Source organism: Rhinolophus hipposideros (assembly GCF_964194185.1).
Source record: "Rhinolophus hipposideros genome assembly, chromosome: 20".
In the NCBI taxonomy this organism is placed as follows: Eukaryota; Metazoa; Chordata; class Mammalia; order Chiroptera; family Rhinolophidae; genus Rhinolophus; species Rhinolophus hipposideros.
The window spans coordinates 10715622-10740001 of record NC_138066.1 but is presented as its reverse complement, the minus strand read 5'-3'; the positions used below and the strand labels follow the sequence as shown (position 1 = coordinate 10740001).

The following is a 24380-nucleotide window of genomic DNA, read 5'->3' as shown; positions in this document are numbered from 1 at the left end:
ATGGTGGGAGCCTGGCAAGGAAAGCTGAGAACCACTAGCCTACACAGCAACATCTGAGGGGCTTCAGTTAGGACTTCGGGCCAAGAAAATCTGACTCCCTAAAAGGACTAAAAGTTTGTCTTTATATCACATAAATGTATATATGTATAAGTGTGTGTCTACACACACACACACACACACACACAAACTATGTAATGGACCATTTCCTTTTCTGTCCTATCTGAGGAAGCTCGGAGATCATCTTTACCCTATAGCAACTGTTTCTCCTATTTTTATCTTTGGTATTGAGTTCTATTGTCCTATCCTTATTATTTTCAAAACTGCTACAAATCTTTCCTATAGTGATGGGGCATAAAGAAATCCAGTGAGTAAATATTTACACAGCACTTCTTACCGTGTTTCCCTGAAAATAAGACCTAGCTGGACAATCAGCTCTAAAGCGTCTTTTGGAGCAAAAATGAATAAGACCTGGTATTATATTAATTATATTATATTAATTATATTGTATTATATTATTATTATATTAAAGACCCGGTCTTACAGTACAATAAGACCGGGTCTTTAATACAATAAAACTATTATATTATTATTATACATTCTTATATTAATTTTTGCTCCAAAAGACACATTAGAGCTTATTGTCCAGCTAGGTCTTATTTTCAGGGAAACACGGTGTCAGCAAACTTCTGTAAAGGTCATTGCCAGAGCCCAGCTCTGTCCACAACTCCATGAACATGAATGAAGAAAGTTCCTTCTATGTTTTCCTTTAGAGACCATTGTGCTGCCCAACAGGACCAAGACAGCCAGGGGAGTGCTCAGGACTGAGCTAAGTTTGCAGGGACCTATGCCAAGTCTGTCCTCCTCTTTCTGGGTCTTTCAGTGACCTTGGAAAGAGCTCCAGTCCCTCCAGGCCCATTCCTCACTACTGACTCTGCATTCTTGATTTGCAGGTTCCTTCCAAGGCCCCTTCAGTCCCCTCTATCCTCTGGGGGAAGCAGCGTGAAGAAGGATCTGACTTTACCAGACCCATCCCTATGTTCCCACCCCGTCTCCCTCCTCACCCAGGTCCCAAATAATCAGGCCACACACCAGGTTTCAAGTATCTGTCTCTTCCTTTCACTCTCTCAAAAGGAAAAAAATAAATTGCAGAAGGCGGCAGCATTTCCAGTCTTCCCCTGGACACCCAACCCCCAATCCCTGCCCCCCACCCTCCCTCCCACATTCCCACTCCCTAGACCCATCCCTCCCCTTTTCCCCAAAAAAAAAAATCCCAGGGGAAAAAAAAAGCCACAGTTAGACCTTCCACTCATGCAAACCAGCAAAGAAAAAAGGTGGGGGCATGTGGAAGGCAGGGGACCCACAGTGTAGTCCCCCACTTATCCCCCCAAAAACCACCTTTGAGAAGAAAAAAATGGAAAAAATAAACGAGAAATCAAGGGACATGGGAGTTATGATGTGAGCAAGGGTGACCCCAGACCATGCCTCAGGAGAGAGCGGAGGCCTGTGGCCCTGCATCCCTGCAGCGGGGTGCTCCTTAGGGGGGGGCCCTGACTTCTGGAATGTGTGTGGGAGAACACGGGGGGGGGGGTGGCCCCCAGTGGGTTCATGTGTGCGTTGGGGGCGGGCAAGGACAAGGGGTCCTAAGGAGCAAGGGCTGGGGACCAGGAGCCTGGCTCCCCCCAGACCCCAGGTTCCTGGGGTTCAGGAGCCCAGTTCTGGGGTGCAGGGATACATGCAGAGGAGTGTCCCCCCTCCAATGGGCTGGATCCAGTTAGAAAGGAAATAAATAAGAAGGGGTGGGAGGGAGGCCAAGGGGTGCGAAGGGCTTGGGCAATTCAGTCCAGACCAAGGGTCCGGGTGATGGAGGCAGGGTGAGTCCAGGCCAAGCCAGGGCAGGAATCAGAGTCTCTCTCGGGCTGGGACCCAGATGTAGGGGCCTGAGAGGTCCTCGATGACACGCTTCACCTTGTGGTAGATCTCCTCAAAGCTGTCGCCTTCCACGATGGCTGGGGGGGTGGGTGGAGCAAGGAATGAGGCCAGATGCCCAGCCAGGGGGGTGGCACCAGCTCAGATGCCCACCCAAAGGGGGCACCTCTTTCTAAACCATCCACCCAGCGATCTCCACTTCTTTGTTACCTCCTTCTCTGTTTTTGAATCTGAGCAAAGGCTCATCATGTGCTGGCAATGGGCTGGGTGCAGCCTCACCTGAGAAGCACTCTGTGAATTCCTGCTCCAGCTTGGTGGCTCTGTCGAAGGCTTTGCGGGCTTGCTCCTCTGTGATCCTCTTATTAATCTCTCTGTAGAGAGTGAGACACATACAGACCTGAGGGTGAGTGGCTACTGTCCTGCCTCCTCCATCCAAGGATGTTAAATTGCAACCCGTATTTTTCTTATTTGGAGCACGAAACAAAAAATACAATTCCCAATATCCTCTGGAGCCACAGATGACCTCCCCCCCACCACACTCACACACCTGCAACCCACCCCAGCCAGGTATGGCCACTCCAGGGACCTCTCTAGAGCCTCATTCTCCCAACCTTCAGCCCCAGTGAAGGGATTCAGACTCTTAACTCCCAACAGCCCTGGAGGCCTTGGCTTGCCCCAGCAGGTGTGCGCCCCAGGGTTGCTGGGAGTTGTAGTCCTGCCTAGCCCAAGGAAGAAGAGGGAAGAGGCCTGAGATTCCCTGTATCCTCTGGGTTCCAGCTCCCTGTGCAGCTCCCCCTGAAGGGCTGTTGGAGTCACTGTCCAGGATTCTGAGCGGGAGAGTTCAACACAGCCTTCTGAGGCCCAGGGCCACAGTTGTAGGGGAGCGGAAGGGAGGCCCCCTGGGACCATACTCACAGCACATTCTCCAGGGAGCGGGGGCGGATGAAGATGGCGATAGGGTGCAGGTGGGCCGCCTGCAGCCGCCGCACGGCATTGGCTGAGACATCGAGGATGCAGTGCTTCCCCTGGGGGCAGGCAGGGTGGGCGGAGGGGGACCAGCAGGTGGCGGGAAAGGACAGACAGAAGTGCCAGGACAGGACACAGTACATGGAAAGGCAGAGCACAGAAAGTTGGCCAAAAGGGAAGTGACATGGATGTCAAAAGACATGTGAGCAGAGAGAGTCAAGGTGGGAAGGGGATACAGACAGACCGAGTGAAAGACAGAGAGAAAAAGGGAAGGGTCAGACAGAGAGTAAGGGAAGGGGCCAGTACAGAAGTTGGGGATTAGACAGATGGATAGAGGGTGAGTAACAGGCAGGGAGGGGACACAAAAGAAGGGTCATAGCAAAGCAAGGCAAGAGGGGCAGAGCAGGGTGGGGGTGTGGAAGGTGGGCCCGGACAGATGGGGCAAAAAAGCAAAGAAAAAGGAGAAAGGAAGTAGGATAGAGGGAGGAGGGAGGGGAGGATAGACAGAGGACAGACAGATGGAAGGAACAAGGAGAGACAGATGGGAGGGAGGAGGGGCAGATGGAGAAAGTAGTGGAGAGAGAGAGGGCAGGATGGGGGGCAGCAGGGAAAAGGAGGTAGCAGAGGAGTGGAAGAGGGGAGTGGAGACCCCAGAAACAGGCAAAGGGAGAGGATAGGGCCAAAGGGGAGTAAGGCAGATGGGAGGGACCGAGGTACGGGAGGCCCGGCCACAAAGAGCAAGACCATTGGAAGAGAGGAGAAATGGGGCAAGGAGGAGGGAAGGGGAGTAGAGAGGGGCCAGATGGCCATGCAGAGTTTGGGGTCAGGAAGCAAGGGAGGGAGGCAGGCAGCAGGAGCAGGGCACAGGAGAGCAGGCGGTCAGACAGAGTTGCCCAAGAGGAGAAGGAGGTGGAGGAGCGGAGTGGAGACCCAGCAGGGAAAGACACAGAGAGAAAGAGAGTTAGAGAGAGCTGGAGGAAGGCCATGGGGTGGGGAGAGGGGAGGAGGAAGAGGACAGGGTGCCTGCTGAGCCCTACCTGTTCTGCCACCTCTCGTACAGACTGGACGCTGGTTCCATATAGGTGGCTGTTGTACTGGCCGGCCTCAATGAACTTGTGCGCCTGAATGTCCTTCTCCATTTTCTCCCGGGACGACACAAAGTGGTAATCCCGGCCATCTATCTCATACTCTCGCTTGGGCCGTGTCGTATCTGCCAGGAAGTCACCCCACCCCCCCCAAAGATCTAACCACCATCCCTCTAGCTCAAAAGCTGCCTATGTCAGCCCCCAGAGTGCTCAGCTGGTCCTTCAGTGGAAGGGGCTCCTGGGGAGACCAAGACTGAAAGGGACAGGACCACCCTCCCAGCACCCTCTGGGTCCTCCTAGTCTCTGGCCTTGAATGGCGACCATGGAACATGAGAATGGCTGAGAAGCACCCTTTCTCCGAGAATCCCAATGCCCACAAGAGACTCTGCCTATGGCCTTCATGTGCCCCAGCCCCACATCCCACCTCCATCCCAGGCCCTGGCACTCACGGGGAACACAGGATCCAAACTTGTCGGGGAACTCCGAGAGAAGGTCATCATTGGCACGGTCCTTGGTGGGCCCGAGAATGATGATGGGGCGAGCATAGTGCACTGAGGAGAGAGGGGCAGCTCAAGCAGGTAACAGAGCCAGGGAGCAGGAAAGGCTGAGGCCAAGGCAGGGGGCAGGGCTCACCTTCCATCTGCGTCACTGTCTCGTAGCTCAGAACCGAGTCTTCCCGACCTAGTGAGAGGTAGGGCGTCTGCAAGGGGCTCTGAGACAGGGGACTCGAGGCCCCACGTTGCCTTCCTGAGGATATCAAGAGAAGCTCAGGGCTCCTCTCACCTCAGGTCTTCCCAAACTGACCCTACCTACCCTGTGATCCGGAGCTGGAGCCCCAATCCTAGAAAGAAAGAGCAAGCCATGTGGTTGCTTAAGAGTTCACCCCATGAGTTCCCCACTCTTCCACCCATGCTCACCCCCTCCTCTACCTACCTTGGCCTTTAACCTTGACCACTCCCGTCGCTCAACCCTGTGGGAAACATGATGGGAGGGAGATAGGGAAATGTCCAGTGAGGGACCTTAGAGCTCCCACCCACGACACCAGCTGATAACCCCATCTCCCAGCAGTCCCTGGGCCCCTGTGCTCCTAAATGAGATGTCTGCCCCCAAGGCTCCTGGGAGTCATCGTGCCCAGGAGGTCCAGTGGAGAGACTCCCAAGAAGTCAGAGGACAGACCCATGCCCTATTGGCTGCCCACCCTGGGGACCTTGGGGGCTTTGGTGCCTGTGGCAGGAAGGCTAATGGCCCTGGGCGCCTCACCGCCGTTTGCTGGGAATAAAGCCAATGTCATCAGTCTCGCTGTCAGAGTGAACCCGCCGCGCCTGCCACCACTCCTCATCACTGGCGTCGATTACATGCAGCACATCCCCAAAGTGGAAGCTCAGGGCCTGGCTCAGGAAGCCGCAGTCCTTGGTCTTGTCGTAGTCAAACAGGGCCCTGGAGGGCGGGCGGCCATTGGTCAGAACCTGGCTGAGGGCTCCAGCTACCCTGAGACCCAGCCCAGAGGTTCAGGGCCAGGAGTCTATAGCAAAGTGTAGCTGCCGATGGTGCTCTCACAGGTGCCGTGGATTCTCAGGAACCCAAGAACTGTATGGGACCAAAAGCTCTACTATTACTCATAATCACCACAACTATTAACTATCACTCAGTCAACACTGTGTCAGCCATCAGACCAGCTTATGGATTCAGTGCAATTTCTGAAGATCTAGAACACCATCCTCCAGAGAAAGCAGTCTGCAATACGCGTGCACGTCACAGTCACAGGGATAACTTGGAATCTGCTCAAATTCTTTTTTTTTTTTTTAACTTTTTATGTATTTTAAGTGTGTTTTTCCAGGACCCATTAGCTCCAAGTCAAGTGTAGTTGTTTCAATCTAGTTGTGGAGGGCGCAGCTCACAGTGGCCCATGTGGGGATCGAACCGGCAACCTTGTTGTTAAGATCACAGCGCTCTAACCAACTGAGCTAACCGGCCACCCCCGCTGCTCAAATTCTTAAGGGAAAAAAATTACTCTTTGCAGACTCTGGTTACCATTATTAGTATCAAATTCCTGTCAATAAGCCCTAACCCCTGGGGTCAGGACAAGGGGAGGAATGACCACTGAGAGAGCCAGGACAAAGAACGGGACAGTGAGACAGGAAGAAGGGAAGAAATACCAGGGTCATCCGGCATCATCCGGGACTCAGAAATGACCAACCCTGGGAGCAAACTGGACCCCAGCAGGGAGGCAAGGGCCGAGCAAGGTGCCAGTTTGAGCCAGGTGTCTGGGTGGATGGTAGTGCCATTCAGCAATAGAGAAAACACTGATTCGGCAAAAGAGAGAGCACAAGTAAGTGCACAGGAGAAAGATGTGAGCTCGGTTTCGGACATGTTGAATATGAGATGCCTGTGGGTCATCCCAGTGGACGTGTCCAGAAAGCAGATGGCCAGAACTGCAGGTCTGGACCTCCAGGAAGAGGTCAGGCCAGAGCTGACAGCTCTGAAAGACAGCTGCAGAATGGAGCAACAGAGGAGGTCGGTTGAGGGGACTGAAGCCCAGAGGAAGAAAAGAGAAGATCTGCAAGACACAGTGCCTACCCCTGGGGAGGACAAGAAAGAGGAGCCAATGGGAGAAGGAACCCTAAGAAGGAAGCAAAATGCCACTAAAGAGATAAAGAATGAGAGCGAGTTTTGGTCCACCTTTCCTGGAATGTGTCATCCCGGAGGGAGGTGCAGGCTAAGGCAATATTCTGAATAGCTTAGAGACCCCCTGCTCTATCAGGGATTAACCTTTGAGTTACCAAATTGTGGGGCAGCTGGGAGGTCCTAGGGGAAGTGCCAGAGTGACCAGGGGCTAGAAGGCAGTAAGGATACTTAAGGCAAAGGCTGTTTTCCAATTGCTATGGAGTATTTCAAAATGCTAACCTGTGCAGCTGAGCCCATGAACACCAGCTGAGTGTCAGGCCTAGGTGGGGAGGAGGAACCAGGCAGGGTTTCGGGGAAAAGCTGGCCGGGGGACGGGGGTCACACAATGAGAGAAACTCAGCCCAGGAAGCATCTGACCTGATGTAGAAACCCCTTTTGGGGTTGCTCCGCAGGGAGGCAGTCCCTGAGCCCAGGCTGCTATTCATGAGCTGTTCCCGAAGGTCATGGATCTTAGCTTCGAATCGGCTATACTCTGAGGAAAGACAAGGTTCCTGAGCTCTGGCCCCATCCTACTGCCCCCTCCCTCCACCCCCACTGAAGCCAGAGCTGAGGAGACAGAGTTCTGAGGCCCAGCTTAGCCCACAAGAGAGGGAGCTTCAGGCCTGATACCTTCTGGTTTATACTGAGCGATGATCGTGACAGTCTGACCTGCATTTTTCAGGGCAATGGCAGCCTGCTCATGGCTGGCATTGCGGAGGTCAACACCGTTGACCTAGAGGGAGGAGAGGCTGAGTCACTGCAGATAAACACCAGGCTCCAGCCTACCCAAGCTCGGCCCAAGAGCCCTGGGCCCTGCCCTGAGGGGAGGGGAAGGTGTGGGCAGGGGCTGGCCTTCCCTCACCGAGAGGATCTGGTCCCCCTTCCGCAGCTCCCCACTGAGGTCCGCAGGGCCCCCAGCCAGGATAAAGGAGATGAAGATGCCTTCACCATCCTCGCCCCCAACAATGTTGAAGCCCAGGCCCGTGGAGCCTCGGTGGATGACAATCCTCCTTGGTTCTCGGGGAATGTCTTCTTCCCCCAGCAGGTCCTTGGCTACTGGAGAGTAGCGCCGAGGGGAAGTGGGGGTCATGGCTGTGGGGTAGTCGGTGCCCAGGTAGCTGCTATGACTGATCTCATTGTCCAGGTGCTGGGAATAAGCTGAGGGAAGACATGGGAGAAAGAATGACATGGAAATGGATGGAGGGAAAGAGCACCCACCATCCCACCTTCTCCCTAGGGAACCAGGAGAACCAGACTCAGGTGAAGGGGAAGTTATTCTGCCAGAGATACTAGGACGGGTGGTAAAGGGGGACATCAGATCACAGCAATATCAGAGGCAGGAATTAACAGGTGACGTCAGGGGTTGGTTCTCCTAGGGGGTAATGGATTCGAAGTTACCTGCCCTAGGTATGTCAGGATGATGAAGTCAAGGCAAATATTAATACCAAGGTTTTGGCATTTTCTTTTGGTTGTTTTTGTTTGTTTGTTTTGTCTTGGCCATTCACTTGAAACAATAAAGTCCTTTGTGGAATAGAATTTCCCACATTCCATTAGGTAAATTCTAATATGGGAATCACTGTTTGCATCTCTGTGGTGTTAACATGTGCCCCTGCCCTGTATCTCCGGTAAACTGGCAATTCATACTAGACACTTAGTCAGATTCAAGTTCAAATTTTTGGCAATACTTCATAGATGGTGCTATGTACTTTCTACGGCATCACATCAGGATGCAGCAATGTCTTTTTGTTAGAAGACTAATTGGCCAGCTCAGGTATTATCATCCTTTCACCCAAGAGTTTTATCAGACACTGATGACCTCTGCCTGGCTTGGCTATTTCCCAAGGGAGCAAAATAGTGATGTTCTACATTTTTGTTTTCTTTTTTGAGGGTGGCAATACTTATTAATGGGAATTCTTCTATAAAAAGGAACTTTCCCATATCAACCGTTGGTTGGTTACTCTAAAGTGCAGTTTGTACAGGAAAGGGAGAATAAATGCTTGACTTGTTCCCTTTATTTGCCAGTTTTTAGAATGAGTGAGTTCCCTAGCATCCTCCAAAGGTACCCATTATTTTGAAGTACGATTATGATCTCATAGATTTTAACACATTTAATGAGTTTTGGTTGAAGGGCCAGTAGAAGCCCCTTCAATTTGGTCCTGTGTCTTTGACATAACCTTAGCAGTCTTAGATATCTTCCTTGACCATTGATGTTAGGAGCTCATCTTGTACGTTTCTTGCCCAGGATTTGGAATCAAGGAGCCAAGGTTCCTTCTGGTAAGTTATGGCATTTAGAAACACTACTATACGATTTTAATACAGTTTTACAATATGATTTCATATTTGGTAGAGGCAGTCATGCCTCATTATTCTTTTCTAAAAACTTCTTAGCTATTCTCCCAAATCTATTTTTCTAGCTGAAATTTAAAATCAATCTGTGAAGTTTTCAGGGAAGGTGGGGGCGGGCAGGGACATTAAAATTATGATTAGGATTGCATAAAATGTATAGATTAATTGGACAGGGTTGAGATCTTCAGCATATTAAGTTTTTCCATCTGGAAGCATGGTGTGACTCTCCATTTCTTCCAGTTTTATTTTATGTCCTTCAGTAAAGTTTCTTCATTTCTTTCATATAAATCTTACGTACTTCTTGTCAAGTTCACATTTGCAAAAATTTTATAGAATTTTTTTCTCTGGCAAAAGGGATCTTTTTACCCACCCCTTTTTTTTATTGTTGGGAAGTTACTAATTCTTGTAATTTTTCTTTTTTCTGGCCACATTCTTAACCATATTATTTCTAAATTTTTCAGTTAATTCACTTAGATTTTAATCTAGATGGACAATAATATGATTTATAAATAAGAACAACTTTAATTCTTCTTTTTCAAATGTAACATCTATTTATTCTTCTGGCCTCACTACATTGCCTAAAATCTCTAAAACAGTGATTCTCAAGCAGGGTAACTTTGCTTCCCAGGGACTATTTGGCAATGTCTAAAGACATTTTTGGTTGTTCTGACTGGGAGGGGTACCACTGTCGTCTGATAGACAGAGATGCTGTTAATCATCCTACAATGTACACAACAATCCCCTACAATCGAGTCCAAAAACAACAATATCAACATTGAAAAATGTTGCTCTAAAACAATGTAGCATAACAGCAGTAATAAGAGGCATCCTTGCTTAGTTCCTAATTGAATGGACATGCTGCTAGGATTTTATCATTAGGAAATGTTTGTTGTTGGTTTCTGAAAGCTACTCTTCATCACATTGAGGAAAATTCCTCTGTTCCTAGTTTACTAAGTTTTCATATTCCAAAATAGATGCTGAATTTCATCAAATGCCTTTCCCACATCTATTTGAAATGAACTTAAAAGTTTTCTCCCTTAACTTTTTAATACAGTGAATCAAATTAAGAGGTTTTCTAATATGAAACCACTTTTAGGTTTCTGAAACAAACCCTACTTTGTGACAATGTTATTCTCTTAATATGCTACTGTGTCTGGTTTGCTACTATGTTATTACAAATATTTTCATCTCTATTCAGAAGCAAAATTGGCCTATCCTTTCTTTTACACTATTTTGTAACCATTTGAACTGCCCTTATAAAATGAAATATGAAACTTTTTTATATTTTCCTATACTCAGAGAAAGCATAAGAATAATCTATTACTTGAGGATTTGATAAAATTAGCCATAAAACCATCTGGGCCTGTGCCTTCTAGGGGAGAGGCTGTTGACAATATTTTCTAGCTCTTCTATGGTGACCGATTTTCCACCTATTCTCCAAATACAGGCAGTGGCAGAGGTTGTACCTATTTCACAGGGAGCATCTGAAGAGGAATGGTCACCAGGGATGTCATAGGGCTAGCTGGGATCAGTCATGGGGAGCTTTGGGGTTTGGAGGGCTCTCACAGGTTGTGATGTCTGGGGGAGCATAGCTGTCACTCAAGTAGGCATTGCTGGGCTTGGCCACCTTTAGGTAGACGACATCATATGTGTTCTTCAGGGCTGCCACAGCATCCTCATGCATGACGTCCTCCAGCCCCACACTGTTGACCTGGGGTCAAGGGAAGCAGAGCTCAGACAGGAGCCAGAAACAGCCTCAAGATAGAGACACCGCCAGTGAGCTGATAAGGAAGCCTGGGCCCGCTCAGGGCCAGTAGGCGAGACCCAAGTGTGGGCTAAAAAAAATGATGGGGGTCCTCACCGCCAGAATCTTGTCTCCAATCTGCAACCTTCCATCCTTGTGGGCAGCACCCCCTTCGATAATCTTGGTTACATAGATGCTATTATCTCCAGGGATGTGCTGGTTCCCTACACCCCCTGCAATGCTGAAGCCAAGACCTGGATGGAGCGGAGGGTAGAGATGGGTGTCCAGATGCCTGGGAAGCAGGCCTTGATAGAGGACGGTAGACATGGGGGTGGCAACATAATGGGTTACTACCTTTAGGCCCCTTGATGAGCTTGATCTCCATGAGCTTCTCAGCTGGGGGCTTCCGACGCATGACGTAGAGGCGAACTATGGAGCCTGCCTCCTTGAGGGCCTCCACAGCAGCTGAGTGGGTCACCTCCCGCACATCCACTTCATTTACAAACAAGATGCTATCGTTGACCCTGAGGGCAGCAAGGTGGGCCTGAGCCAGGAGCTTCCTGCCGCCCTGGCCCTTCCTTTCAAGGGAATCAGCATCCTAACCCCTGTCTCCTCTCCCCACCTGAGGCGGCCATCCTGGGCTGCAGCCCCGCCGGGAATGATCTTGGTGATGAAAATAGATGGGTCGTCACCGATGTGTGGGTTGTCAGTGCCACCTGCGATGCTGAAGCCCAGACCTGAGTTACCCTGAGCAGAAGGAGGAGAAGAGGGTCAGCTCCCCTCACTACCCACTCTTGATAAGGCAAGTGGGGAGGAGAACGGATTTGGGAGCTGTGACCAGAGCAGGAAGGGACAGGGTTAAGAGGCTGACCACCTGGAAAACATGAGCACAGAGAGAAGCACAGACAGGGAGCAAGGGGACCTCAGGTGAAGGAGCCTGCTCACCCTTTCTAATGTGATCTCCTCGTATTCCATTTCCCCCTCGGTCCCGTTCACCTGCAACTCCAGCATGGACCAGAAACACAGAAACAGTGAGACAGACATTCCTGCCTGAGAGCCTGTCCCTCCCCTGCTGCTGGGACCCAAGCTCTCCCTCTCTCCCTCCTTCCTTCTGCAATGGCTCCAAAATCTAAACAACTCACATATCCTGGGGCTTCTAGGGTGTCTGTGTTGACAATCACAGGGGGAGAATTGGCCTGCGAGGGAAAAAAAGAAGATGAAAAACTGCCTGAGCCTTGTCTCCAGAGGCAGTCGGTAACCAAGCGTCCTAGCAGCCTGGCTACCCTTTAAGCCTCTTAACCAAGCCTGCTCTGCTACCCTTAAGAGTCCCTCAAGGACCCAGCCTCAATCTGTATTACATATACATACATGCACACGTGTGTGGACCTAACTCTGCCCAGCCCAGACCCCCTGCATGTGTAAGAAGGTATCTGAGAAGCAGGAAAGGAGACAGCCAGACGGGTGGGAGGGGGGCAAGGGGGAGAAGCAGCAGATGGTAAGGGGGGGAGCCTCTCACCGGATGTAACACCACAGGGTGTTACATGCCTTGTGTACTACACACATACACCCCAGGGATTATGTCCACTGGGTCCTGGCCCCCTCGCTGCCCTTATCCCTGTCCCTATCCACCCACATAGACCCTGATACCTTCATAACCCTCCCTCAGACTTACCCCTCACCTTCACACATATCTGCCCTAAGCCCTGGGAATCCGGGGTTCCCCCACATGCAGGGCCATCTCTCCCTCTCGCCCACCCACTATTCAATCTACCCCTTCCTCTAGGGACCCTGTTGCCTAGCAACAGTATCTAAGCCCAGCCCAGGCCTGGGGAGACCCACCTCTTGGAGGTCCTGTTGTCAGGACAACGGGAGGGGATGAGGCGTGGCCTAGGCACGACCAGATTCCCCCACTCAGAAGGGATCCGGTAGCCCCTCCTCTCCTGCCGTGGGCCCCGCCCCCCCTTAGCCGGTCGAGAAATACATGCTGAAGAGGTTTATGGGCCCTGCGCATCATGAATAACCTCCCTTCCTCCCTCCCCTACGCCCCTCACCCTACGCAGTGCAAAAGGCATCAGGAGGAGTGGTGAAAGACATCCGGGTACTATCTTCTCATCTATTCCTCCCCCGCCCCACTTCATTCAGGAAAGGGTTAAAGTGGGGCGTTCACAGGCCTCTGACGTCAGTCACCTCCAAGCAGCAAGGTCTCTAGACTCCGGGGCGGGACCAGCTTTAGGCCCGTCCTAGGGGCTTCCCCAATTGCCAGGGCAACGGAAGCCACGTCTCCATGGCAATGGGGGGAGGTGGCCAAGAGCCTCCTTCCTGGGTCCCCAACCTACCGCCTCCTTAAACAAATATTTATTTGGAGCCTACCAAGCAAGCGGGAGGCACGCTTCACGATTCCCCAGACTCCTCTTTTCCCCTTCTAAAGGGGTCTCTCTTCTCTCCTGCTGCTGTTTCTCAATACTACACATTACCATTTTCAAGACCTATAATAGATTTCACATCCATAAATCTATTAACACCATCCTCCAACCTTCAAATCTCATCAAGTGCTGTTGTCCAACCAACAGCCACTAACACCAAAATCTTATCTATATGTCCATCCTCCATCCAGCAGTCTACCGTCAATCCCCACCCCCATCCTAGGACCTCCTTCCTCAGACCTTATCCTTTGTACCGGACTACCTTCACCTGCTTCTGATCCCTCTCTACCGCATCCCACATCCTCCATCTACATCCCTGTCCCACCCTTCAGTTTCCATCTTTGAAACCCAGCCTCCATTCTCCATCTGCTTCCCTGTCCCTATCCCACCTTCTAGCCCTATCCCTTTTTATTCTCCTGTCCTTATCCTCCATCCTAATTTCTGATTCCCGGGAGAAATCAGCACCACTCCCCTTACCTCATCTTCAGACCCTCAAGATTCTGTCCCCAAATCACAATCCTTCATTCTCAATCCATTCCCCATCTCCTCTGAAAATTGGGGTTTCTCCTGTCCACCAGCTCAGGCCTTGTCCTGAGACCTCCCTCCCACGCTTAGGCCTCCTTCTACTTCACTCTGCTACCTGAGCTCTGACTCCAACAGTCTCTAGCACTGCACTAACTGTCACCTCTTAAGCCCCGCTTCTCTCATCTTCCCCCTCCTCAGAGAGTTAATGGCCTCATCTCTAGTCTTCTTTCCTCCACTCCTTGCAACCCTCAGAGTTTCTGAGGAATACTCTGCACTATCTCCCTATCTCCAGGGCCTTACTTTCCTTCTTCTCAATCAGCTCAACCTGCTGCCCTGATTTCAGTCTCATCCCATTCTGTCCCCTGCCCTGGGACCTCTTACCCTTATGTTGTCTCTCCGTTTTACTACAGGCCAGAAAATGGTCTCTCTCTCTCTCTCTCTCTCTCTCTCTCTCTCTCTCTCTCTCTCTCTCTCTCTCTCTCTCTCTCTTCTGCCAGCCACCTCCTTCTCACCCCAGAACCTGCTGCGGCCCACGACCTGACTCCTCATCCCTAGGCTCAGAAACATCCTCCCCATCTTCTTGGTTAACTGCATCTCCCTTCCCAGGGCATCTCACAAGTTCCTGGAATCCCAGGCCTGACCGCACAGTGTTCCTCTCAGTCTCACAGCTGGCCTGGTGTTCTCCATTCCTCCCCATCCTGTACCCCCATCATGTTCCCCCAAGAGGAAACTGAAGGTGAAGAAGATGGAAAGTGGACTGAAGGATGGAAGGTCTAAGAAACAAGGTCTCTCCAGGACTTGAGAAGGAAAATCAGAGGAGTAGAAGGGGAAACAGGTGGTGGTAAATAATAATGGGGGGGACAGACAGGGTACAGAAAAAATATCTGGGTGGAGGTGAGAGTCCAAGAGGATGAGAGAGGGGAGGCAGGGGAGGAAGGAAGTGATGAACAGCAAAAGGGGTAAGTGGGGGAGGGGGTAAGCTGGCTAACTGAGGAATAGGACTGATCAGGCCACAAAGGGCCTGAGCTCCGATCAGGGAGAGGGAGGAGAGTGCGTGGGTGGAAGAGAGAGACAACAGCAAGAACCAGCCAGCCAGCAGGGAGGGAAAGGCAGTGAGGAGGGGAGGGAGCACAGGAGCAGACCAAAGGCAGGGGTAGGGGCCAGAGGCAGAATGGCCCTACAACTGGAAGTCTCAGGCCAGACAGAAGGAAAAGGCTGGAGACTAGGGGGACAGGGAGAGTCAGGTCCAGGGGCTAGAAGTGGAGGGGGTGGGGGGCAGGGATGGGACAAGAGCAAATGAGGGCAGCAGGAGCTCTGAACAGACTTTGGACACGAAAACAGAGGTGGGGAGTGTGAAGGAATGAAAAGGGCCTAGGCTTGGTGAGCATCGTGGGGGACGCACACATCTCAACACACTAGCACACAGACGTGCAGATACGCACTCAAAGGGAAACAAGACACAGAAACGCATGCGCACGCGCGCACACACACACACACACACACACACACACACACACCCTGGTTTTAAGCTCTTCATCCACTCCCACTTTCCTGTCCTGTTTCTTCTTTGTGGGAACAAGGTGTTTCTAGCTCCTCAAACGTCCCCTCCCCCAGCCCCCAAGAACCCAAGCCCCAGTCATCCCTGACCCAGCCTCCTCCCACCTACGGCATAGCCCTACCGGCTGTCACCCTACCGGCCCTTGGGGGGTGGTCCTAACTCCGAGGCTCCAAGGGCTGCACTGGGGAGGGGGCCGCCCGAGTCTCCTACCTTGCGGGGGGAGAGGTGGGCGTGGCCCACGACCCCACCGACGGGGGCCTCGAGGTGGGACAAGTTCCTCTCCGCCACGTGCGCCAGCTCGGGGGCGTTTACCTGGTTGGGGAGGTGGGCCGGGCTGTGCTCCAGAGGGGGTGTGTCTTCATCTTGGTAGCGGTATTTCTGGGAATGCGGAGGAAGTGTCACTTGGGCCGACCAGTGCCTGGGGCGCCAGGCTGCCCGCCCGCCACCTCCTCTTCGCCTAGCCAGAGCAGTGCAGAAGGCCCTGGGGCCTGACCAGCTCCTCCCCATCCCTCTCCTCCAGCCCATTGGTTCCCCTCTCTCCACCCTCCCCCCACAACCCCCTCTTCTGCCAAGGTTTCGGCACCTCTCAACCCTAACCAAGTCCCAGTCCCATCCCCCAACTCCTCCTCACATCCTAAGACCCCAGCCTTCTTACTCAGCACAGTCTCTCCTCTGGCCTCTTCATCCGTTTCCCAGGCCTTCATCCCTAAGTCCCTCCATCCTTTCAGAGCTCCAGCCCTTCTGACAGTGGTACCCACATTCTCTACATACATCCCCAAATTCTTTGCTTTTCTATCAATCCTCATCCCACTTCCCTCACTACCTATTTAATCCCACTATCCATGTTATAACCTTCCTCTTCCAAACTATAGTTGCTGCTCCTGCTCTCCATTCTGTCCTACTACCACCCCACGCTCATTGCCTCAGTCTTCCTACTGCAGCCTCTACCCCGTGAGACTGGTTTTCCAGCACCTTGCATGCCCAAGGCAGGGACCACAATCAGGCCCTTCAACTAGCAGGTACTTGGCATCAGCCCCCCAGGCAGGACAAAGCTAAACCTGGCCAGTTCTTCCTCTAAAAGCCCCCCTTCCCAAGTAGTCAACAGAGGGGCCAAGAGTCCAGCCCCACCTTTACAAATGCCCACAGCCCAGCCAGGTAATCAGATGTACTACAAGGGGATGGGGAGGAAAGGGGAGGACAGAGGCAGTAGGGCTCAGGAAGGGGGGGCAGGAATGAGTGCCAGGTTCCAGGTGCCCTGACTTGGGAAAGGGGTAGAGTGCTGATCTTCAGGGTAAAATCCTGCTCTCCCTCAGGTCTTTTGGAGTGAAAGACCCAATATGACCCCCTGACTCCTTTCGCAACTAACCACCTGCCATCTCAAGGGCCTACTGTGCTAGCTTAATAGGAACACCAGTAAAGGAGATTAACTGGGGGCCAGAGAGAGAGGAAAAGGGCAACTGAAGACAGCACTGAAGGGCAGCAACCCGGCCTGGGTCCTCCCACATCTGCCTCTGCCTTCATGCTGCTCCCCTCCTCAGGAGCCGGCCCCCCTGAAGCATACCCTCCCAAAACTCCAGGATCACGGAAGGAAGAGAAGGGTATCATATGCAGGGCTCCCTCAGGGACTGGGGAAGACAGAATACACTCCCCAAGACACATGGGTGAAAAGAGAAGGCAGAATTTCCCTCTCAAAAAAGTGTCTGAGAAGCTGAGAGTACCCCAACATTTGGTGGTCAACAGTTGCAAAGTCCAACTGGAAGAAGCTTACCAAGGTCAATTCCTGATACTAGAATATGATTCTGAAATTTCTGAAGAGGATGAACCAAGACTGAGGATGTAACTCAACTTCAGTTCTAGCTGAGGGTGCAGTAAGGGGCTGGGAGGAGGGAAATAGTACTGGCAACATGAAGACAGACCCAGGACACAGAGACAACTAGCATCAAGAAATACTTTGATGCATTTGAAGAGCCTTAAAGAAGGAAAACAGGGGCATGTGAAGATACACTCCCTTTCTGGACCACAGACTTGGAGAGAGAATCCTGAGCTCCAGTTTCAATACCATGGACACAAAAAGCAGAAGGAAATGGAGGGGGGAGTATAAGCTACACAGTCCTCCTCAAAGGCGAGGCCATCTTGGATAACAGAATTAGATGAACTGAGAAAGGTTGTTCGTTCCACACCCTGAAAAGGTGGTCTTCAGTCTGGGCAGTGCAAGAGCTGAGGGACAGTGCCCCAGAACTGGAGGGTCCAGGGAGAAAGGGAAGAGGTAGTCCTCCTCTCTCACTTCACAATTCCCTGCATGATCAACAAAGTGGGCCCAAGGGTTTCAGCTTCAAGTTTTGGAGTTCTGGAGAGGGTTTGAGACCAATGCCCCTCCATCTTCACCCCACCTCACAGAAAATTCCTGAATCTGATGATGAAATGTCAGGGTGCACATAAAGAAAATGGAAGCATGGAATGGGACATTTCATCGTTTATTCTAGAGAAGAAATGAAGGTGATTTTTTTTTTTTTTTACCACAGTGAGACTGCAGACATCTCTCCCTGTACCCCCCCCAAAGGGGGAGGGGAGGGTTGTCCAGAACTGAGGACAAGGCTCCTCCAGATTCGGACACAATGTGACAAGAACTGGGGAACAAGGAAAGAATACAAAGTTCCCAGAATGTGGTTGAAGGAGCTTAGGGCCTATGTTCAGCATTTGGAAATTTTCGAAATACATGTAGTAAGGGGGAAAAAATAAAGGAAACCCGTCTGGAGGGGTAGGGGTGGTGGAGACTAATTCTGAAACTGCAGACTGGGAGGTGGGGTGAGATCAGCACCTCTCAGTCCCAGAATACATGACACCTAAAACAGAACAGGCAGGAAAGGCAGGAAAGGAGGATCCCTTCTTTTACCCTACTGGGGACTCAGGGCCCAGACCTGCGACAATTCGGATGCTATGGGGTGCAAGTCTGAACCACCAATATATTTGGGCATAAGACAAGTAAAAGGCCTGGGGGTCGCTGTTGTTCCTTCCCCCTTGGCCCCCTCCTCACTGGAGACCCAGGTGCACAGAATGACCTGGAATCGAGGCTTGCACCCCAAAATAGAGGGGTAAGTGAAAGTGGATGATGAAAAGAGGGGACACGCACTGCGCTGTCCGAGAGACACTGCAACCCAGAGACCCCGCACCAAGGAGAAGGAACAGCGACAGCTCTTGAAGCTTGCACCCTGAGATTTGGGGCGTCCGGAAAGAAGGGAGCGGGGCCAAAGCCCGTACCGCGGCACGTACCACGCAGAGACACATGGAGGCGAATCTGTTCCGAGCCGACATGAAGAAGGGGAGGGGGACTGAGGGGAGGGGTTGGGTGGAAGAGCAAGGGTCCCGGGGTTGGGGGGAGGGGCAGAGGGGCGGGGGCTGCTGCGGCCGTGGCGACCGGAGGCTGCGGCGGGGGGGGGGGGGGGGGGGGGGGACAGCGCCTGCGCAGTGCGGGAGAGCGTCACGATGAGAGAGAGGGGGTGAGGGGAAGACCCTCTTAGCCTTCAACTTCCCTGGTCCCAGCTTTTTCTCTGCGGGCTTCACTTTCCACAGTCTACTTCTATCCCGACCCCTTTACAAGTAGAGACACTCCTAAAATTCACTAATTTATTGCTGTGGTTCTCAGAGACCCCTTATTCCACCTACTCTGCCACACCTGAAATCACCAGGCCCATAACTATTCTGAACTTCACCTGACCTCTCATTACTACTGGACTCCCAAGGTGCAGGAAAGGAAGCAGCACTTCCCTCTCATTTCAGAAGGGCCCCCAAAAAACTGTCTCCCACATAGCCCTCCCCCACCTCCCCAAAGGTTGTTAATGGTTAATGTGGACAACATCCCCTTAGATGCCAAGACATCTCCTATTCTAACCAGCAGTCCAGCCCCACCTGATAGCCAGACAAGGGTTTTCAAGAGTTTAAGGACAACAGATCGTGCCCTCAAATTAATCTATCCCTTAAATTATCCCTTTTAAAATCGTATCAACCTCCTTATCCACTAAGAGACTTTAAAATCAGTGCAAATATTACTCTTGCTCTAATGTAAACATCCAAATAAGCAGTCCTCAAATTTGTTTGGGGTCTCCTGTCCAAATCCCTGTATCTCATGAAATACTCATGACTTTCTAATATACCAGTCCTCAATACCACCAGACCCCAATTTCAGGGAATACTTAATGTATCTTAAAGCTGACCTTCCAAATTAGATTGCAACCTCTTCAATTTATTCCCAAACCCTTAAGAGATACTTCCCTATTCCTTTTCTTTACTCCTTAATTTCATACATTACTCCCTTTTCTGGCTGCTCTCCCTGTATCTCAACATCCCCTCCATGATTCTGAATTCTAACTGTTAGAAGATTGCTTCCAAATATATCTATCTGCCCCATACTCAAGCCTTAAAAAATATTCACCAAAGTAAGATCTGGCCGGCAATTTGCAGTGACCCACAAATCTTCCAGAACACCCCAAATCGACTGCCTCAGGTCTCCTCAGAGGCTTCCATTTTCTCCCAAACAACTGGACCTGAAAGTATCTCTTCTAAATAACCTCCCACGGAATGCTCACCTTTCCAACTCTTAAAGCCCAGTGAGCAGTCTCTTCAAATCTGCTTCTCTGGCTTCTGTAAAATGCCCACACATGGCAGAGAGGACGGACTTTCCTAGAATCTCGTCTGTGCCCCCTCTTTACTATTAACCGGAGACTGTTAGATGCGCCCCAAGATGACCCCCAATGTCCTAGTTTCATATCTAGATAGACTGCTTGGATCCTCAGAGCCAGTGAGTAAGGGTCTGAACTCGAAATTACTCCTAGAATAGCAAGTGCACAGTTCTCCACCAGTGGGCGCCATGACCCATTAAGACCCTCCCCCATCCCCCATTTCCTTTTTCCCTCCATTTTCCGTTTCCCCGTTGCCTGGCAACGCAGCAATCAAGGCCTTGGCTGTCGCCTAGCAACCGTCTCCCAGGAACATAGAGCTGAGGTAGGAGGTTGTGCTCTGATGAAATCTGAGCAGGCCTCCATCTTAAGAAAATTGAGACGTCAGACCGCTCAACCCCCGGATTCTCCCTTCCAAAGAGCCCCGCGCCTCGCAGTGACTTAGGCAACAAGCCCCTCAAACCCTGTCTTCTTTCGGCACAAGGGACCACGTCACTCTCCTGCCAGGCCAGACCTGCCCTCACTTTCAGGTTACCCAGCCCTAAGGCCCCGCCCCGTTCCAAGGGCTGTTGCCCGCCTCCCTTGAGAGTAAGCCAGACCCCGCCCACCCGCCTCCAGGAGACCACGCCTCCATCCACTTCCCGCCCATTTGCTCTCCCCCCCACCCCCCCGGCCTCGCCCACACTGCCCCTTCGCCACGCCCCTGTCGGCCAATGAATGAGGCTGTTGGCCAAACTGCCCCGCCCCCGTCATTTTAGCTTTGCCCAATAAGGACCACCCGGAGGGTTTAACCGCTTCGCCTCCTGGGCTCTGGCCAAATACCCCGGGTCTTTCCCCACTTCCCCCCCTCCCCCACTAGTTCTGCTCCGCCCTTCGCCACCCTCGCCCGGCCCTCAAGTCCACCACGCAACCTCAGTCGTCGCCGGTTACCATGGCAACGGCGGCAGCAGCGCGGGGAGAAGGGGGAGGGATGGGGGCGGAGTGGGAGAAAGAGATGCTCAGAGATCGAGAGACACCGGAGAGAGAGACACACAGCATAAGAATAAGTGTTAGCTGTAAAGGCAGAGTTAGCACAAAGCACAGGGCCTGGCACAAGGTAGGCATTCAATAAATATTCCTTAAATTACTGCGGCAGGAGTCTAAATATAGGCAATGAAAGATGGAGGACTCTCAGATGGAGCTAGGAAGCTCAACGACCGCAAAGCCTAAGCACCCCCTATTTTGGGAGGTCAAGAGCCATGTGCCCCCTCCTGGCTCTTCCAGGGCTACCCTCCACTGCCCTGGATAAAGATGAACCACAACACCCAACAGCCCCACGAGCAGCAATCTTCTAACACCGAGGGATTTTGTGCCTCAAGGCCTTATGGGAGTTGGAGTCCCTGCCATCCCAAGACTGACAAGTTTTCCGGCCAAGGAATGTGGCAACCCTGGGTCTCCATGCCTCTGTAAAACCCCAAATGTATGATCCTCTCTGCGCAAGGCTCCTTACTTAATGGATGGTCAACGTTGGGCTCTATCGAAGAAGTAAGAGTCTGGAAGAGATATGGATAAGCCCCCTTTCCCAGAATGTCAGTGCAGACAAGCCCCTCACCCTCGCTCACATATGTGTTCACGTGTTGAAAGCAGAGCCCACACATTCCAACTGGCTTTCTGTGTACACCTGCACACGGGACCACAGCCAGGGAGCCTAAGGCTAAGGGGAAGGCTAAGGGCTGGAGACAGGAGGAACAGAGAACCAGAGGACATTAAAGGAGAGCAGGCCAGAGAAACTGAGGCCCCAAAAATCTACTGAAACTACAAGGGCTGGGAAAAAGCAGCAGCGTAGAAGAAAGCTCACAGAAAAGGGGACCAGCAAGTAGCTCTGGAGATGGGGTGGGGGCTCCAGACCTAAAGGTCCTCAGCTCACAACCTCTTCCATCCATGTTCACATGCACACGACACATGTGTACACACATGTGTGAGTTAGTGGCAGGGAACATGTGTGTCCTCAACTCCCTCCTCTGAGAAGCTGCAGTTCCCACTAAATATAACCCCCTCCCCAGCCAGTGACTCACCCAGACCCCGCCTCCCCGGCCCCCACTTCCTGTCCCACCCCCCAGCCCCCAGCTGCCTGCCACCCGCCCAAGCCACCCTGCACACACCAAGCATCCAGATTTCCAGTGCGAGAGTCTCACAGCCAAGACCTAGGTATCCTGCATCCACCAGGAGCTTTCTTGTGCTCCCCATCCAAGCTCTTCTACCCTTTCCAGGCTCCAACCACAGGGACACCCTAGTACAGATCCTCACTGCTGCCAGCCCAGCCGTCCTATTTCTTTTCACTCCAGTCACCTTAAATCCAGGTGTCCTCCCCGACTATGATCCCAAGTGTCAGGGGTAACAGGAACATTCCCCTCCATCTGCTCTTCTCCCTCTTTCTCAACCAGGGGTAGATAGAGTGTGGGAGGAGATGGGGGTATTGGGCACCTACTTGGGCCACCCCCAAATTTTGCACCACCCACCTGGTCCCCCTCTTCAAATACCCTGTCTTCCAAAACCTCAGGAGCTGGCAACCTCAGCTGCTGCAACCTTCTGCCTCCCATGGGAGTGCCCCAGATCCTAACCTCACCTGGTCCATTCCCTCAGGTGAATGTCAGGCCCCAGCTCTCTGACAACTCCCAGCTCTCCCCATTCCATGTGACTGCACCCTAAATTTCCTCAAATTGAGAGCACCCCCCAAATGTATCTACCAGGAGATGCTGGTTCTATAGACTGAAAGCAAGCTCCTTCCCACAGTCTGATACCCCCAGATCAATCAGGCAGTCACAACCAATAACTTCCTACCCCCATGCCATGCCAGAAAACCCCTGAAATTGGCCAAGGCACCTGGAAGCCAGCTTGTTCACCAGGAGGAAAGACGACCCCCCTCACATAGACAACCTTCTAACATACACAAGCAGGATTCCCATGTGAGCCAGGCTTCTCCTTAAATAAGTCTCCCTCAAACATTGTTGGTGAACCCCAAAACCAACCAGACCCCCAAATCACAGAACACCCCAAATTTTCCACTTCTACCAAAGAGATCACTCCAGGGGGCACCTGTGGCCAAACCCAGCGTTTTCTCAAATGGAAACCCCAAAACTAAATTAGGACCCCAAAGACATCTTCAGATGCTCCCCAGCCCCAGATTAGATCTGTCTAACCCCTCCCCACAAACTCATACCCTCCCCCCAGTTTAGAGTCCCCCCCATCAGGCTTACCTTGGTTGTCACTATACAGAGACAGTCCATGTTGGGGGGCCTGGCCGCAGTGGCGGGTTAGGGGCTCTGACTTCATCGAAGTTTTGTTCCTCCCCTCCGTGGGTTCTCACCCCTCCCCCCTCCGCACCCCACTTTTGCAGGGGGAGCCAGGATGGGGGGAGGGGTGAGAGGGGAAAGAGGGTGTGGGAGAAGGGAAGGCTAGGGGAAGCGTGGGAGGGAGGGGAAGGGGGCCCTAAAAGGGGGTCCCCTATGGAGGGGAGGGGGTTTGGGGAGCACACCCCGGTTCTCAGGAGGGGCAGGGGCACCGGGGGCTGGCAGCCCCGGGGCTCGGGAGCTGGGGCATGAGCTGAGGTGGGGGAGGGAAACTGGATTTTGGGGAGCCCCGGGGTGGGAGGGTGTCTTGCCTACTGGCCAGAGGCTAGGGGCCTTTGCAGGGAAGGGGGGGGGCTTGGAGGCGGCAGCGGCCGAGGGAGCGGTGAAGCTGAGGAGGGAAGGGGAGAGAGGAGGAGAGAGGAAGCAGGGGGAGGGAGGGAGGGAGCGAGGAGCCAGAATGGGGGGGTGCCTTGGCAGAGTTAACTCCTTCAGTGCTGGCAGGAACCCGGATAATGGGAAAGGATTTGGAAGCAGAGCGGAGAGGCCCTGAGGCAAACATGGAGACCTGGCCAATCACCAGCAAGGACAGCAGCCAGGACGAGGGTGGATTTCATTTATTAGAGGAGAAAGCACCCATAGTTGGGCTGGGAGCACCCATGTTTGTTTAAATACTGGACAGGCCATGGCAGGGGGTAGGGCTGAGGGAGGGGCTGGCAGGAGGGAATCCCAGGTTTAGTTCTCCCTCAGGATTCACAGAAGGAAACCCGAAAAGTAATTATATCCTGTACTCTTTAGTGCCAGAAATGGGGGCAGGCAAAGGAAAGGAGGAAGCAAGAGGCAGAAGGGGCTAAAGGAAAGGATAGTGCATTCTTTGTGCCCCTAACTCAGGATTTTGTCCCCAGGATCCCAAAGTCTCAGTTCAATATCAGGAGTACTTTGCTTACCCCTTCAACCCTGCCTACTCCCTCAGGAAGTCAGGCCCCCACCCTCACCCCCTTACCTGGCTCTCTGAGATGGAAGCCTCATAATAGTCCAGGATGTCTGTCACAGGAACAGCACTGCGTTACCCTCCCCCACCCCTGCCTCCCTGACCACCCCTGCCATCACTTCGCTTCCTTCTTTCTGGTAAGGGAGGAGCTCC

At 52.3% G+C, this 24380-nt stretch overlaps 1 protein-coding gene across 10 annotated transcripts; it reads right to left on the bottom strand.

Moving 5' to 3' along the window:
* Positions 1 to 1088: 1088 nt before the first annotated feature.
* Positions 1089 to 23306, bottom strand: DLG4 (discs large MAGUK scaffold protein 4). 10 transcript variants are annotated; one of them, XM_081028091.1, is made up of 20 exons: positions 23147 to 23306; positions 15448 to 15615; positions 11874 to 11927; positions 11677 to 11736; positions 11354 to 11478; positions 11086 to 11255; positions 10849 to 10985; positions 10554 to 10698; positions 7504 to 7799; positions 7272 to 7374; positions 7020 to 7134; positions 5238 to 5414; positions 4911 to 4947; positions 4791 to 4818; positions 4611 to 4658; positions 4427 to 4528; positions 3930 to 4102; positions 2842 to 2951; positions 2206 to 2297; positions 1089 to 2006 (listed from the first exon to the last, which is right to left on the bottom strand). In XM_081028091.1, the coding sequence occupies exons 1-20, from the start codon at positions 23174 to 23176 to the stop codon at positions 1900 to 1902; spliced, it is 2277 nt and encodes a 758-aa protein (XP_080884217.1). In that variant the 5' UTR covers positions 23177 to 23306; the 3' UTR covers positions 1089 to 1899. The 10 variants fall into 10 exon arrangements, with proteins under 10 accessions (XP_080884217.1, XP_080884218.1, XP_080884221.1 ...); XM_081028092.1 differs by having other exon boundaries at positions 11677 to 11727; XM_081028095.1 differs by having other exon boundaries at positions 15550 to 15615.
* Between the last annotated feature and the right edge of the window lie 1074 nt (positions 23307 to 24380).

Bases quoted from the DNA above. Each gene is read 5' to 3' on its own strand.
- DLG4 (XM_081028088.1), bottom strand. From the start codon at position 18,549: ATGTCGGCTCGGAACAGATTCGCCTCCATGTGTCTCTGCGTG. The intron at 15,616-18,507 runs GTACGTGCCGCG...CCGCATTCCCAG, and splicing joins CCTCCATGTGTCTCTGCGTG to AAATACCGCTACCAAGATGA. The intron at 4,659-4,790 runs GTAGGTAGGGTC...ACCTCTCACTAG, and splicing joins CTCCAGCTCCGGATCACAGG to GTCGGGAAGACTCGGTTCTG.